Source organism: Manis pentadactyla, chromosome 10 (genome assembly GCF_030020395.1).
Source record: "Manis pentadactyla isolate mManPen7 chromosome 10, mManPen7.hap1, whole genome shotgun sequence".
Lineage (NCBI taxonomy): Eukaryota > Metazoa > Chordata > Mammalia > Pholidota > Manidae > Manis > Manis pentadactyla.
Window position 1 is genome coordinate 36,610,926 of NC_080028.1, and position 12,157 is coordinate 36,623,082.

Here is a 12,157-nt window from a genome sequence, read left to right on the forward strand (position 1 = left end):
TGGCAGGAGTTGGTCATGAAGAAAAACAGGTGGGAAGAGCACTCCAGACACACGTGTAATGGCGAGGTGTGTTTGGGGGCCTGCAGGTAACTTGGGGTGGCTGTGTTATAGCAGGACGGAGACCAGATTATGAGGGGCCTTGTGGAGAGGATTGTATTTCATTCTGAGGTCAGGAGCAGTGACAGAAGTTTCATTAATTAATTCAGTAACATTTATTGACTAATATGGGCCAGAATCTCTGCCAGCTGCTTGTACCATCACACATGAGAACAAGACACAGTCCCTGCCCTCAGAGCTCCCAGGAAGAGGGGACAGCACACACCTGGGCAGTAGTGCACCTGAAGTCAGGCCATTGATAGGGTTTACATTTTAGAAGAGCCCCCTGGCAGTGGAGACACAGTCTACTAGTGCGGCAAAACAGTTTTTAAAAGTTAGTTTCCACAAAGCCTGTGGAAGACGCTAAGTATTTATTTTCCTTCCTAAAACAACAGCAGACTTCTGATTCCTCGCATTGTGTGGGGCTTGTAGTAGCTTCAGCTCCCCTCCCCTGACACAGACCTTGCTGAAGAGTCTTAGACTCAAACACCAGGGAAGAAGAATTTTTCACTCCTGAGTAAGCTTTTACCTTTTAAAATAGCATCACCTTTTGGTAAAATTTAAATCTTACATATAATATAAAGGATTAAGAGATGTCTTCCCTTTTAAGTTATTCCCAGGGTCCTCAAGACATTGGGGCTGGTTGGAGTGTAAGGGGGGTGTTGGGTGATAATATTCATAATCAGAGAAGCCAAGATGGATGCTTTTCCAGGAGCCACCCCTTTTATTGATTCTGGCAGCTTGTGTGAGTAGGGATCTGGCTGTCAAAACTCACATTAGGGCCAGCGGAGGAGAAAAGCCAGCCTCCTTCATGCTTGCCTTTACAACATGGTGCAGGCAGTGTAGTCCTGGAGCCAGCGGCAGCCTGGAATTGGGAGCTCTCAGCCCAGTTCCCAGTCTCCCTGTTGACAGCAGTGTAACCTACTTAGATTACCAGCTTTTGGTTTTTCGGTTTTTCCTTGCCCATTCCCACTGCACACTGCCCCCCACCCCCGTGTGTAATAGTGCATGCTATCCACCTTCTGTGCTCTTCTCAGGATAAGGTGACCTCTCTGGAATACTAGGAAGTGTGTTCTTCATGCACTGAAGAGCATTTTTTGGCCTGGAATACAATAGTGCATAAAGGAGCCCTTTCCTACTCTCCCAGAGAGCTCATAGCCTGGGAAAAGCAGTGGGCCAAAACGAAATGTTACAGAAGGACAGGTGCTTGGGTTGGGCAGTGCTCAGTGGATCTTGCACAGAGGATGACCTGTGACACCTTCCTCCTGGGCGACGGGGGATGCAGCCAGGGTGGTCACCAAGGACCAGAGGAGTGGACCTTGTCAAGATAAGAGCAGTGGTGGCAGACAAAAATGATACCTGTTACATTCCCAAAGCACGTGCTCCCTCTTCTGGATGCCTCACATTTCAAATTTGCTGCAGTAATGGAGCACTCTTCAGAATCCTGCAGCCACCTACGAGAAATAAGGAAGCAGGTCTGAGAAAGAACACAGTTCCTGTCCTTCCTGGAGCTGAGGGCTAGCGGACAGCTGTAGATGAAGATCACATAGGCAAGGGCCTCCGGAGGTGTGGCACTGAGAAGCGGGAAGTCAGAGTCTAACGAGTGTGTGCTGCACATATTCTCCCTTTCCTACCTTACCCTTGTTACTGGTAGCCATGCCTGGTCCAGAACCCCTCTTTTGCTTCCCTGCAGATAATGGCACCTGGACGCAGCTGTGGCTTGTCTCAGACTACCATGAGCACGGCTCCCTGTTTGATTATCTTAACCGGTACACGGTGACAATCGAGGGGATGATTAAGCTGGCCTTGTCTGCTGCTAGTGGGCTAGCACACCTGCACATGGAGATCGTGGGTACCCAAGGTGAGTGGGCCCGGATGAGGGGCAGTGAGGTTGGGTACACCTTAAAAGCCTGTACCATCCTGTTTAGTTCCCAGAACTTTTACTGAGAAAGTGGGAGTGGGACCTCAGCAACTGTAGTCTCATCTAAAGGAGAGAGGTTTGAGCTTTATTGAGTGAAAATAAGAGATCTGTCCAGCAGGTTTGTTTTCATCTCTGTCTTTAGAACTCCAGTAGGGGCTCCACAAAGTAAATGTCAATTATTTGTCACTTGGTAGCCGGACGTAGTTGTTGGGTGGTGAGCTGATGTTAATTGGGTAGTGATGTCAGCAGCCCACAGTACACACGTAAAAAAAACGGAACTGAGAAGATTATTGCGGTGGAGGCATCAGTTCGGTAATTTCCCACAGTAGTTGTTGGGGTCAGCTTGCTTAAAGACTGCTGGACAGACTAGACCCTGGACTTTGCTAATCAAGGAAGGTTTCCTCCAGGAAAAAGAGTGACTGCTCGTCACTGTGATGTCAGCTCTCTGGGAGGTCCTGGGTCCTCTTGGGTGGCAGGTGTGCTCCCCAAGGCCTGGCTGACCAGGGCAAAATCCTTTGCTGGCCATGGCAGAAAAGTGGCCATTGAAGTTGGATCCTGTTCCTAGCCTGTGGGGTGAGAGCAGCAGTCCAGCCCCTACCTTTGTCCATTTGATTCTGAGAGCCTAGCCAATGCAGTGGCCTTTCTTTGAATTCCTCATCAAGTCTACACTGGAGCATATAGTTCAGGAAGGTAGGTAGTAGTGGTAGTCATAGTCATATTAGTGAACACAGATGCCTTTCTAAGCTCTTCCCTTACCTACATTAATGCATCTAATCCTCACAACATTCCCATGAAGTAGGTGCTGGTATTAATCTTATTTTATGGATAAGAAGACAGAGGTACAGACGGGTTAAGTTACTTTTCCAGGATTATGGGTTGGTGGGAGGCAAAGCCAGACTTGAACCCCCACAGTCTGGTTGCCGAGCCTGCTTTTAAAGACTCCTACTTTTTCTCTGCCAGGGAAACCTGGAATTGCTCATCGAGACTTAAAGTCAAAGAACATCCTAGTGAAGAAAAATGGCATGTGTGCCATTGCAGACCTGGGCCTGGCTGTCCGTCATGATGCCGTCACTGACACCATTGACATTGCCCCAAATCAGAGGGTGGGGACCAAACGGTAGGAAGGCCCTGAGCTTCTGCCCTTGTCCTTCACTGCACTGAGCTGCCCATTTCCCTTTCCCGTCTGCACTGGAGAAAGAGGTAGAGAAAAAGGAAGTGTGGTCCTTGCTCTCAGCTGAAAATTGAATTGAACATCCACTTCCCATACTGGAAAGCTACACAGGTTGCATCTAACAGATACAAGTGCTGAGAGCTCCGCCCCACAGAACTATACACACATGGGTGGGGGTGGTGTTGAACAGGGGGAGTCAGTGGAGAAAGACAGTCTGGAGCAAGATTTGGAAAGGGGATAGGCACCAGGCTTGGCTGGAGGAAGAAGCAAAATGTTCCAGTGTGAAGGGGCGGCTTGTGCAGAGACCCCTGAGGAGGCAGGATGCATGTATTACTTGGGCTTTAGAGAGCAGAGGTAATCTAGGGTGGAAATAGGGGGCACCCTTGAGGATTATGGGCCCGCTTCCCACTTCATACAGAAGTAAAGTAAGAAGGCAGGAATTGTGGTTGCAGATTAACTTCATGAGTTGGAATGGAACTGTCTTTAAATAGGATGGAAGAGGAGGTCTATTTATCTGCTGAATCTCAGTGAATTTCACTGACTTGTGCTGCTGCTTTTTTCCTTCCTTTTGACTTGAATGATTGCAGCTACCCAGGCCCCAAAGTGTGAGGCCTGAGGTGATTCCCTGGTTTGCCTTACTGTGTGTCGTGGGGCAGGGAGGGGCAGTTGGCTCAAGTAGTACTAATTAACTGAGGGAGACATTGATGACTGTGTAGAGTTAATTTTCATGTACCTGCCATCAGGTAAGATAGAAGTTCAGAATGAAATTTAAGCTCAACCCATCACTATGGCTACATTCTACAAAACCCAAGACCTCAGTAGCAATCAGTTATTATGTATTATTATTGCCCTGTGACACACAGTACAGATGCCTCTGCCAAGAAATCAAAACATGCTTAAAGCCATCTTAACGGTTAAAAAAATAGAAGTGCAAACAAGTGTAGTCCAGTATCACCAAACCTCTGATGAAGTATTTAGATTTGAATACTTCAAAGAACATAGGCAGTTGGCAGTTAATCACTTACTCCTCCCCAAGGGGCTTTCTTGCCACGATACTCTCCCACATTCAGAGGGCCCTAGTCAGGGCTTTGATTTACAGGGAGAAAGTGTCATCTTCTATGCATGATCATGCCTCCTTTGCTGTTGCAGCTACATGGCCCCTGAAGTACTTGATGAAAGCATAAACATGAAGCACTTTGACTCCTTCAAATGTGCTGATATCTACGCCCTGGGGCTTGTATATTGGGAGATTGCCCGGAGGTGCAATTCTGGAGGTACTTTTTTTTTTTTTTTTTTGCCTTCTCTGGGTGACCTAAGGGTGCTAGGGCTTTACTGCCTCCTTGCTTTCTACAGCTTGTTGGATGCCTAGTGCCAGAGCCTATCCCACTTAGGGCCCTCATCAAAGATGAGGGAACCTTGGAAGCAGCTGTACTAAGGGTGTGTTTATGCTTGTTGAAGAGTATTTTACATTGTGGTAATACCCTTCCTGGAGGCTCATTCGGCTTTTTTTTTTTTTTTTTTTTAACACATTGTCCTTAGAGGTCCGTAAGAGGTTGGGAAGCCCTTGGCAGGAATAGCACAAGACTGATGTGGGGGTCTCCTTTACATGAAGGTGGTATATTCTAACACCAGCTCTCAAGCCACATTCCTAGGGAACATGGAGATTCGTTGATAAAGTAATAGTGATAATTCTTCAATTTGGAGGAGAAAGCTTACTAATACATAGCATTTTTTCAAAACGAGTATTTTCTCCTGAAATATTTTTCTTAAATCTTTGATATTTCCAACTGCTCATTCATGTCAGAATCAAAGTAAAAGGTAGTATCAGATTAAGCAGAAAACATGTTTTATCATCAGTTTAGTATGCCAGTATTTTATGCTGGCTTCCAAGTATCCTGCCACGTGATCAAGTGCAGGACTACTAGAACCCTGCCTTCAGCCATTTATCTCTGATGTAAAAGATTCCATGTCAGTGGAAGTGAACCAAATTAAATTAAATTAGTTAAAAAGAACTGATGAGCCTTCCAGGTGAACCCTTTTCTGTATTTACCACCTTTTTCCAACCTTGGTATGTTTGGCAAGATTCAAATTATGGAGGAGGCATCCAGGTATTACTCATGGAATTATATGTTTAAAATTTTGATCATAATATACACATGCAACAGATTAAGAAAATTCTGGTTACATAGGTTTTAAACTGTGAATAAGTTAATTTTTTTCTTTCTCATACCATCCAGAAGTTGGGGCTAAGTATATAACATTCACTACTTACTGTATATAATACTTACTTAATGCTTACTATAAATCTGCAAAGCGGGTACTATTTTTTTTTAATTTTTTATTGAAATATTGTTGGTATACCATAATACATTGGTTTTGGATATACAACATGATGATTTGACAGATAGATACGTTACTAAATGCTCATATTCCCCATGACAAGTGTAGTTACCATTTGTCACTAAAGATGACGTGGTATTATCGGCTATATGCTGAAGTGGGTACTATTATTGTCACCATTTTGCAGATGAAGAAAGTGAGTCACAGACAGGTAATTTGTCTAAGGTCCTACAACTAATAAACTAGGATTCAAACTCTGGAAGACTTAGGGCAGATCTTAAGCTATCCTTTAGATAATTACCAAGTCAGGTTCTATTAATAAACCTGTCCTGTCAGCTCAGGACAGCAGACTTTTTCCTGGGAAAAGACTTGAGAAAGTTACATTGGATTTTTTAAATTAACTTTTTATTACAGAAAATTTCCTAGTTTGTAGCTGTAAATGATAAGGACTTCAAAAATATAATACTATTTATTACACTTTAAAAAATGAACACTAATTCTTATTAAGAATCATTTAACACTGGTGTTGAGATTCCCAGTTGTCTCTTTTCTTTTAACAGTTTATTCAGATCCACATTCAAATAATGTCTGTCCGTTGCAGTAGATTGATATTGAAACACCTCTTAGGTCTCTTGTAATAATCTACAAGTATGGACAGTGGCTGCCCTGGGGTGTGGGGGGGACTTGATAATACGGGTAAATGTAGTAACCACGTTGTTTTTTCATGTGAAACATTCATAAGAGTGTATACCAATAATACCTCAGTAAAAATTTTTAAAAAATAATAATCTACAGGTTTCCCCCTCCATACTTTTTTTGTCTTGCAGTTTTTTTTTTTAATTGGAGAATGCAGGTCATTTGGTAAAATTTTCCTGTCTGGATTTTGCCAGTTACCTCTTGATGGGGTTCACATGTTCTGTTCCTGTGAATTTACCATCATAGTGACATCTAATGAGTAGAGTCATATACGTATGTGTGTGTGTATATATATATATACTTTTTTTTTTTTTTCAAAACTCCCTCTATTACAAGGCACATAGAGCCGGTTCTCTCTTTTTGTGATGTTAACAGCCATTGATGATCATTGATTTTCATGGTTGAAAAATGCCAATATTTTTTTGATTATGTCAATCTTCATGTGTTAGCTAGATTTCTTCTCTAAAGAGAAACTTCCCCTAATTGTCCATCTGGTTAGCAAGATGTATAGTTTGACTAGAAAAGGCAGGAAAAATATTTGATTCTTTCCATTTATTTACCATTTTTCACCACAGTGAGTTTGTTCCCTATCATCCTACAGAGGTGACTAAGGTTTTTGGAGTTTTCGTTTGTTAGTATCATTATGAACTAGTGGATTTAAAGTATTTGTTTCCATTGAAGTTATTTGTCCTGTTGTTGCTTAAATGTTCTCATCTCTGACTCCTTGGGAGCTTTTCAAGTGGATGTGACCTCAGTAGTCTTTAATAGTTCCCTTTTTGGTCTGAAAAAAATGTCCTGGCTAATCTTGGTATTTTGTCCCAAACCTAGAATCGGCCAGCCTTTCCGAGGAGCCCTAGTTCCTCCTGGCGGGAAGTGGTCCTTACCAGTCACAGTGTGGGTGCTGCTGTTGCCTTTTGAGTAATCTCCTTCTGCTATTGATAATTCAGGTGGATGTTTTCTTCCGTTCTCCCAGGAGTCCATGAAGAGTATCAGCTGCCATATTATGACTTAGTGCCGTCTGACCCTTCCATTGAGGAAATGCGAAAGGTCGTGTGTGACCAGAAGCTGCGTCCCAACATCCCCAACTGGTGGCAGAGTTATGAGGTAGGAAGCTCCCCTGCCTCCTGCAGCTTTTCCATCTTGATTTCCCTACCTTAGAAAAGGGTTTCCTAATTTAAAAAAAGGAAAAAGAGCTTCCCAGCAACTGGGCCAACTTCCAGGGATACCTCTGAGTGTGTCAGTTGCCCTGAGGGGCCACAGTCCTTCATCCTGGGCACTGTAAGGTCCCCTTTGGAATCGATAGCCTAGTAGAAGGAAAGACCTGGCCCCGAGGACAAAGTTAAGAGAGGCAGTCAACAGAGAAAGAGACAGAAACTGAGTGGGAACGCTCAGACCTGTCTGACTAGAAAATGGCCCTGGAGCCACTGGGGTGCACTGAGCTCCTGGAAGAATTACAAAAAGGCATCCGTATACGAGGCCCAGAGCAGGGGTAGAATGATGGATGGGACTTAGGGGAAGACGTCTTTGAGGGAGATGGCCTTTCTAAAACTCAGAAGGAAGGAGGGTTTCATAATTGGAATTTGGGAGAGATGGCAGATGAAGGGGGAAAGAGACAACATGTGGTGGAAATAATTGAAATGAGGACAAATTTGTGATGCAGATTCTAAATGCACATGGAATTCTGGGGTCTTAGAGTCTTCAGGGGAAACCCAGTTTGCCTAGCTAAATGTACTCGGGCCTCCTTTTCACTCATGGCTCTGCTTTTAAGGAGTATAGCCACTAGAGGGCATCTCTGCACTGAAGAACAAAATTACCTCAGCCACGTTTTAGGTGATGCCTTCCCACTACCATTTTCCATAAGTTACCTTGGGACCCGGATTAGGGTTTACTTCAGAGGACAAGGACAAGGCTGAAGGAGCTGGCCTGTAGCTGCCCCACCCCACTCCAGTTAATGCTGTCCCTATGCGCTGGGACTCTCAGCCCCACTACTGAAAGGAATTCTGAAAAATACTGGCCTAGGGCAGCAATCAGGGAACTTGGGAGCCCTCAACAGCCAGCTGTGGTCCACAGGTGGCCTTCCAGATCCACCTCGTGGCCTGACCGTAGGTGTCACCCGTGTCATCCTGGCAGGGCGGTATAGCGTTCTGTCTCTGACAAGATGGCTTTTCTGGGGCTACTTTCCTGCTGCTTCACCAGCCCCAATCTCTGCATATGAGCCGTGGGATTACAGCCATGTCAAGATGTGTCCCTGTTGTGCCTGGTTCATATGCTACTTAAAAAAAAAAAATTAGTAAACAACCATGAAAATGGATACTCAAACTTGTCAGAAATGATTTTCAGATCCTAGGCTGTTCAGGTGTCTTTGCAGATGACTCATGATGGAGACTGCTGACTGCTTGCAGAGCAGGTCTCCCCATCCAGGCTGCAGCTTTGTCCTTTGCCTGCACAACCTGTCCCCTAAGGAAGGGAGAACAAAGGGGACGGGGAAGCTTGCAGAGCATTGCCCTGGGGTCAGAAGTGCACTGAGAAATGAGGAAGAGCCTAGGGATCCCACAGGCTTCCCTGGGGCAGGGTCCAACTCATGGCCTCTGGGTCTCTGCAGGCCTTACGGGTGATGGGAAAGATGATGCGAGAGTGTTGGTATGCCAACGGCGCGGCCCGCTTGACCGCTCTGCGCATTAAGAAGACCCTCTCACAGCTCAGCGTGCAGGAAGATGTGAAGATCTAACCTTGCTCCCCTCCCCCTACATGCAGCCCTGGGCCTCGAGAACCATTCCCAGAGCTGCTGTGCTGAGTATCCGGTGGAGGCCTACCTCTCATTTCTGCCCAGCCCTCTGTGGCCAGGAGTCCTGGCCCGTAAGAGGGTCAGAGCCCGGGAGACTCGCTCACTCCCATGTTGGGTTTGAGACACAGACACCTTTTCTATTTACCTCCTAATGGCATGGAGACTCTGAGAGCGAATGGCGTGGAGAACTCAATGCCACAACTTGAACTGGGTGCAGCGGGAAGGCCTACAAAACCCGGTGCATCTGGCGGATAGCCAGGAGTGGTGACAGAGGCGGCCTGGGAGGACCCAGGAGAAACCACGTGTTGCCAGTGCTAAACAGCACTGAGGGTTTTCCTCCAGGGACCAACCCCAGCACACCGAGGTGGCCCCGAGGAACCAGAAGTGCAGCCCCCTCACAGGCAGCTCTGGGCCACCAGCTCCCTCCACTCTTGCACGGACATCCAGGGGGAGTGCTGGTGGAGACAGGGTCTGCCGCCTGTCTGTCCAGCCTGTGTGTGCATGTGCCGAGGTGCGTCCCCTGTTGTGCCTGGTCTGTGCCACGTCCTTACACATGGTGTGTGTGTGTGTGTGTGTGTGTGTGTGTGTGTGTGTGTGTGTGTGTGTGTGTCTGTGTCTGTAGGTGCACAATACCTGCTTGAGCTTTCTGTGCATGTGCAGGTCGGGGGTGTGGTTGTCATGCCGTCTCTGCGTGCTGGTGCCTCTATTCTGTAGTGAGCAGTGTCTAGTTTCCCAGGTGCCCTTCCCGGAGGTCTCTCCCCACCCCACCCCCAGCCCCCTCATACCTCGGTGGTGCTCCCTTCCCAGCAGGCTGCTCTGCCTACCCTGTGTCAACACAGCTCTCCTCCATTTCAGACTGTGGAGCCAAAGCTGGCCCAGTTGTCCATGGCAGGCAAGGCTTTGGGGTCCAAATGTGAGGAGGGGGTGGGGTGGGCAGGGGAAGAATCTTGGCCGAAGTCTCGGGTGCTGTGGTCAGCGGCAGTCATGGGAAGTGAGCCAGCCCAAGGGCATCGTCCTCAGCAGCACCAAGAAAGGGCCAAGGAATTTGAAGCCCAGATCCTGGGACTCAGATTGGAATGTCACATATGTCTTTCATATCCCAGATTCTGGAAACAGCAGTGTATATTTTTGGTGGTGGTGGGTTTAGGGTGGGGAAGGGAAAAGGAAGGTGGGCAAGGAGTGGGGGGGGCTGGGGTGGGAGGGAGGCATCTGCATGGGTCTTTTCCTGGATAATCTCCTCATGGTGGAGGGAAGATGTGAGGCTGGTACCCACTTCAGGGGCCCTTCGAAGGGCACAGCCCAAGCCAAACCTGTTACTTAACCAGAATACAGTACTTGACAACATCTAGAAGCATGGTGGTGGGTGCTGGTTTGGTCAGAGTATCTTAGGTACATAATAACTTTGAAGCCATAACTTTTAACTGAAGTGGTTTGGGATTTTGTTTCTATTTTTTATTTTATTTTATTGGAAGGGTCTGGATTTTAACTTTTTTTAATATTATTAAGTTTTTATAAAAGGAAAACCATCTCTGTGATGATTACCTCTCAATCTCCTTGTTTTTAAAGAAATCCCTACAAAAAAAAAAGATGCTCCCTTCAAATGCACAGCCATCACACTGGAAAGTATGTCCTTTTCCCCCAACCCCCAAGCCTGCTCCCGCCCAGCAGCTAGAGCTCCTCCTTGCCCTGGAGGTTAGTTGCTCTTGCATTATGCCCCCCACCCTCCAGTTCCCTGAGTGGTTTTTGTGCCAAGGCCCTGGGCTTTGTGCATTGTTCAGCTAGTTGCCCCTCCTCCAGGCGTTTAGTTAACAAATGTTTGTTGGGTGCCAGGCCCTGGAAATATGTCTGTGAACAAGACAGGCTTGGGTTCTACTCTTGGAGCAATGAAGAAGCTGGTTCAGGTTAGTGGGTGCCTGTTTTGAGACCAGTAGTTTTCATAGTTGAGCCTGAAATGATTGCTCTTACAGAAGACCACTGAGGAGAAAGTGTGCGCCCCCGCCACCTGAGAGACTGGTGGTAGGCAACGAGACCCCAATCACTACATTCATTCTGAGTCTCCTTCCTTCCCTCAGAGGGGGCATATTATGTTCGCAGCCTGTGAGCATCCCTGTCTCCAGCCCAGCAGTTCTCTCCCAAAGCTCACAGAGAAGAGGGGAGAGCCCTCTCCCTGCTTACATCGTTCTCCCCAACACCTCTGGCCTGCCTATTTATTTTCCTGATGTATGCTTCTTTTCTTGCATTAAAGGAGATCTTCTCCTAATCCTTTGGGCCAATTTAATGGCTACTGACTGATTTCCCTTGAATACCAGTTGTATCATTAGGGGGACCTTTTTTCCCCACCCCTGCTGGCCTCCCACCTGTCTGCCCTGCAGCAGAACCTGGCAGGTTATAGATGGTGATGGAACCCACACTCCTCTGCCCCAGTCACAACCAGCCTCCGGGATCTGTCAACACTCCTCGAAGCGGGGACCCCCAAGCTACTAGCCCATTCCCCAGGTGGCCCTTCTGTCCTTACACAGTCCAGTTCCTCCACCTCTGGGGAAGACTGAGCAGTTTTTTGGGAAGTTCCCAGCCCCTCCCCTGCCACTCTTAACACCAAGAATCAGGAGTTAGAGAACTGGGGAGAAATTAAAGCCTAAAGCTGTGGTTTTGGGCCCCCTGAGGCTAAACCTGATCCATAGGGCTACCTGCACCTCTGGATTCTGGATTCACAGACCAAGTTCAAGCCCGTTCTTACTGTCGCCGTTAAGGCCCCCGAACGGCATTCTCGGTACTTCTGTTTGTTTTTGTACATTTTATTAGAAAGGACTGTAAAATAGCCACTTAGACACTTTACCTCTTCAGTATGCAAGTGTAAATAAGTTGTAATATAGGAGATCTTTTGTTTTAATATAAGAATGAGCCTGTCCAATTTCTGCTGTACATTATTAAAGTTTTATTCACAGAGCTTTTCTGTTGCCATCTGTTTTACATCTGCAGACTGACTGCCCAGGTTTTGCCCGGGGAGTTGTTAGGGACAGGGCAGTGCTAGTGTTTCTCCTCTCACTCGCTGGGGGGCAATGCTAACACCGCAGCAGAGTGGGGCGGAAGAGCAGCAGACCTGAACGCGGTGGGTCTTCCTGAGACTCTCCCATTTCAAACGGAGTGC

The 12,157-nt window shown here is 46.8% G+C and overlaps 1 protein-coding gene across 3 annotated transcripts in view; it reads left to right on the top strand.

Moving 5' to 3' along the window:
- The window catches only part of ACVR1B (activin A receptor type 1B), a 32,619-nt gene extending 20,664 nt beyond the window's left edge, over nucleotides 1–11,955 (top strand). For all 3 annotated transcript variants that reach the window (XM_036915133.2, XM_036915134.2, XM_057486625.1), the window contains 5 exons: nucleotides 1,790–1,957; nucleotides 2,978–3,134; nucleotides 4,338–4,462; nucleotides 7,198–7,328; nucleotides 8,827–11,955. In XM_036915133.2, coding sequence (XP_036771028.1) covers nucleotides 1,790–1,957; nucleotides 2,978–3,134; nucleotides 4,338–4,462; nucleotides 7,198–7,328; nucleotides 8,827–8,952 — 707 coding nt within the window. In that variant the 3' untranslated portion in view covers nucleotides 8,953–11,955. The remainder of the gene's footprint in view (nucleotides 1–1,789; nucleotides 1,958–2,977; nucleotides 3,135–4,337; nucleotides 4,463–7,197; nucleotides 7,329–8,826) is intronic.
- The last annotated feature ends 202 nt before the right edge of the window (nucleotides 11,956–12,157 follow it).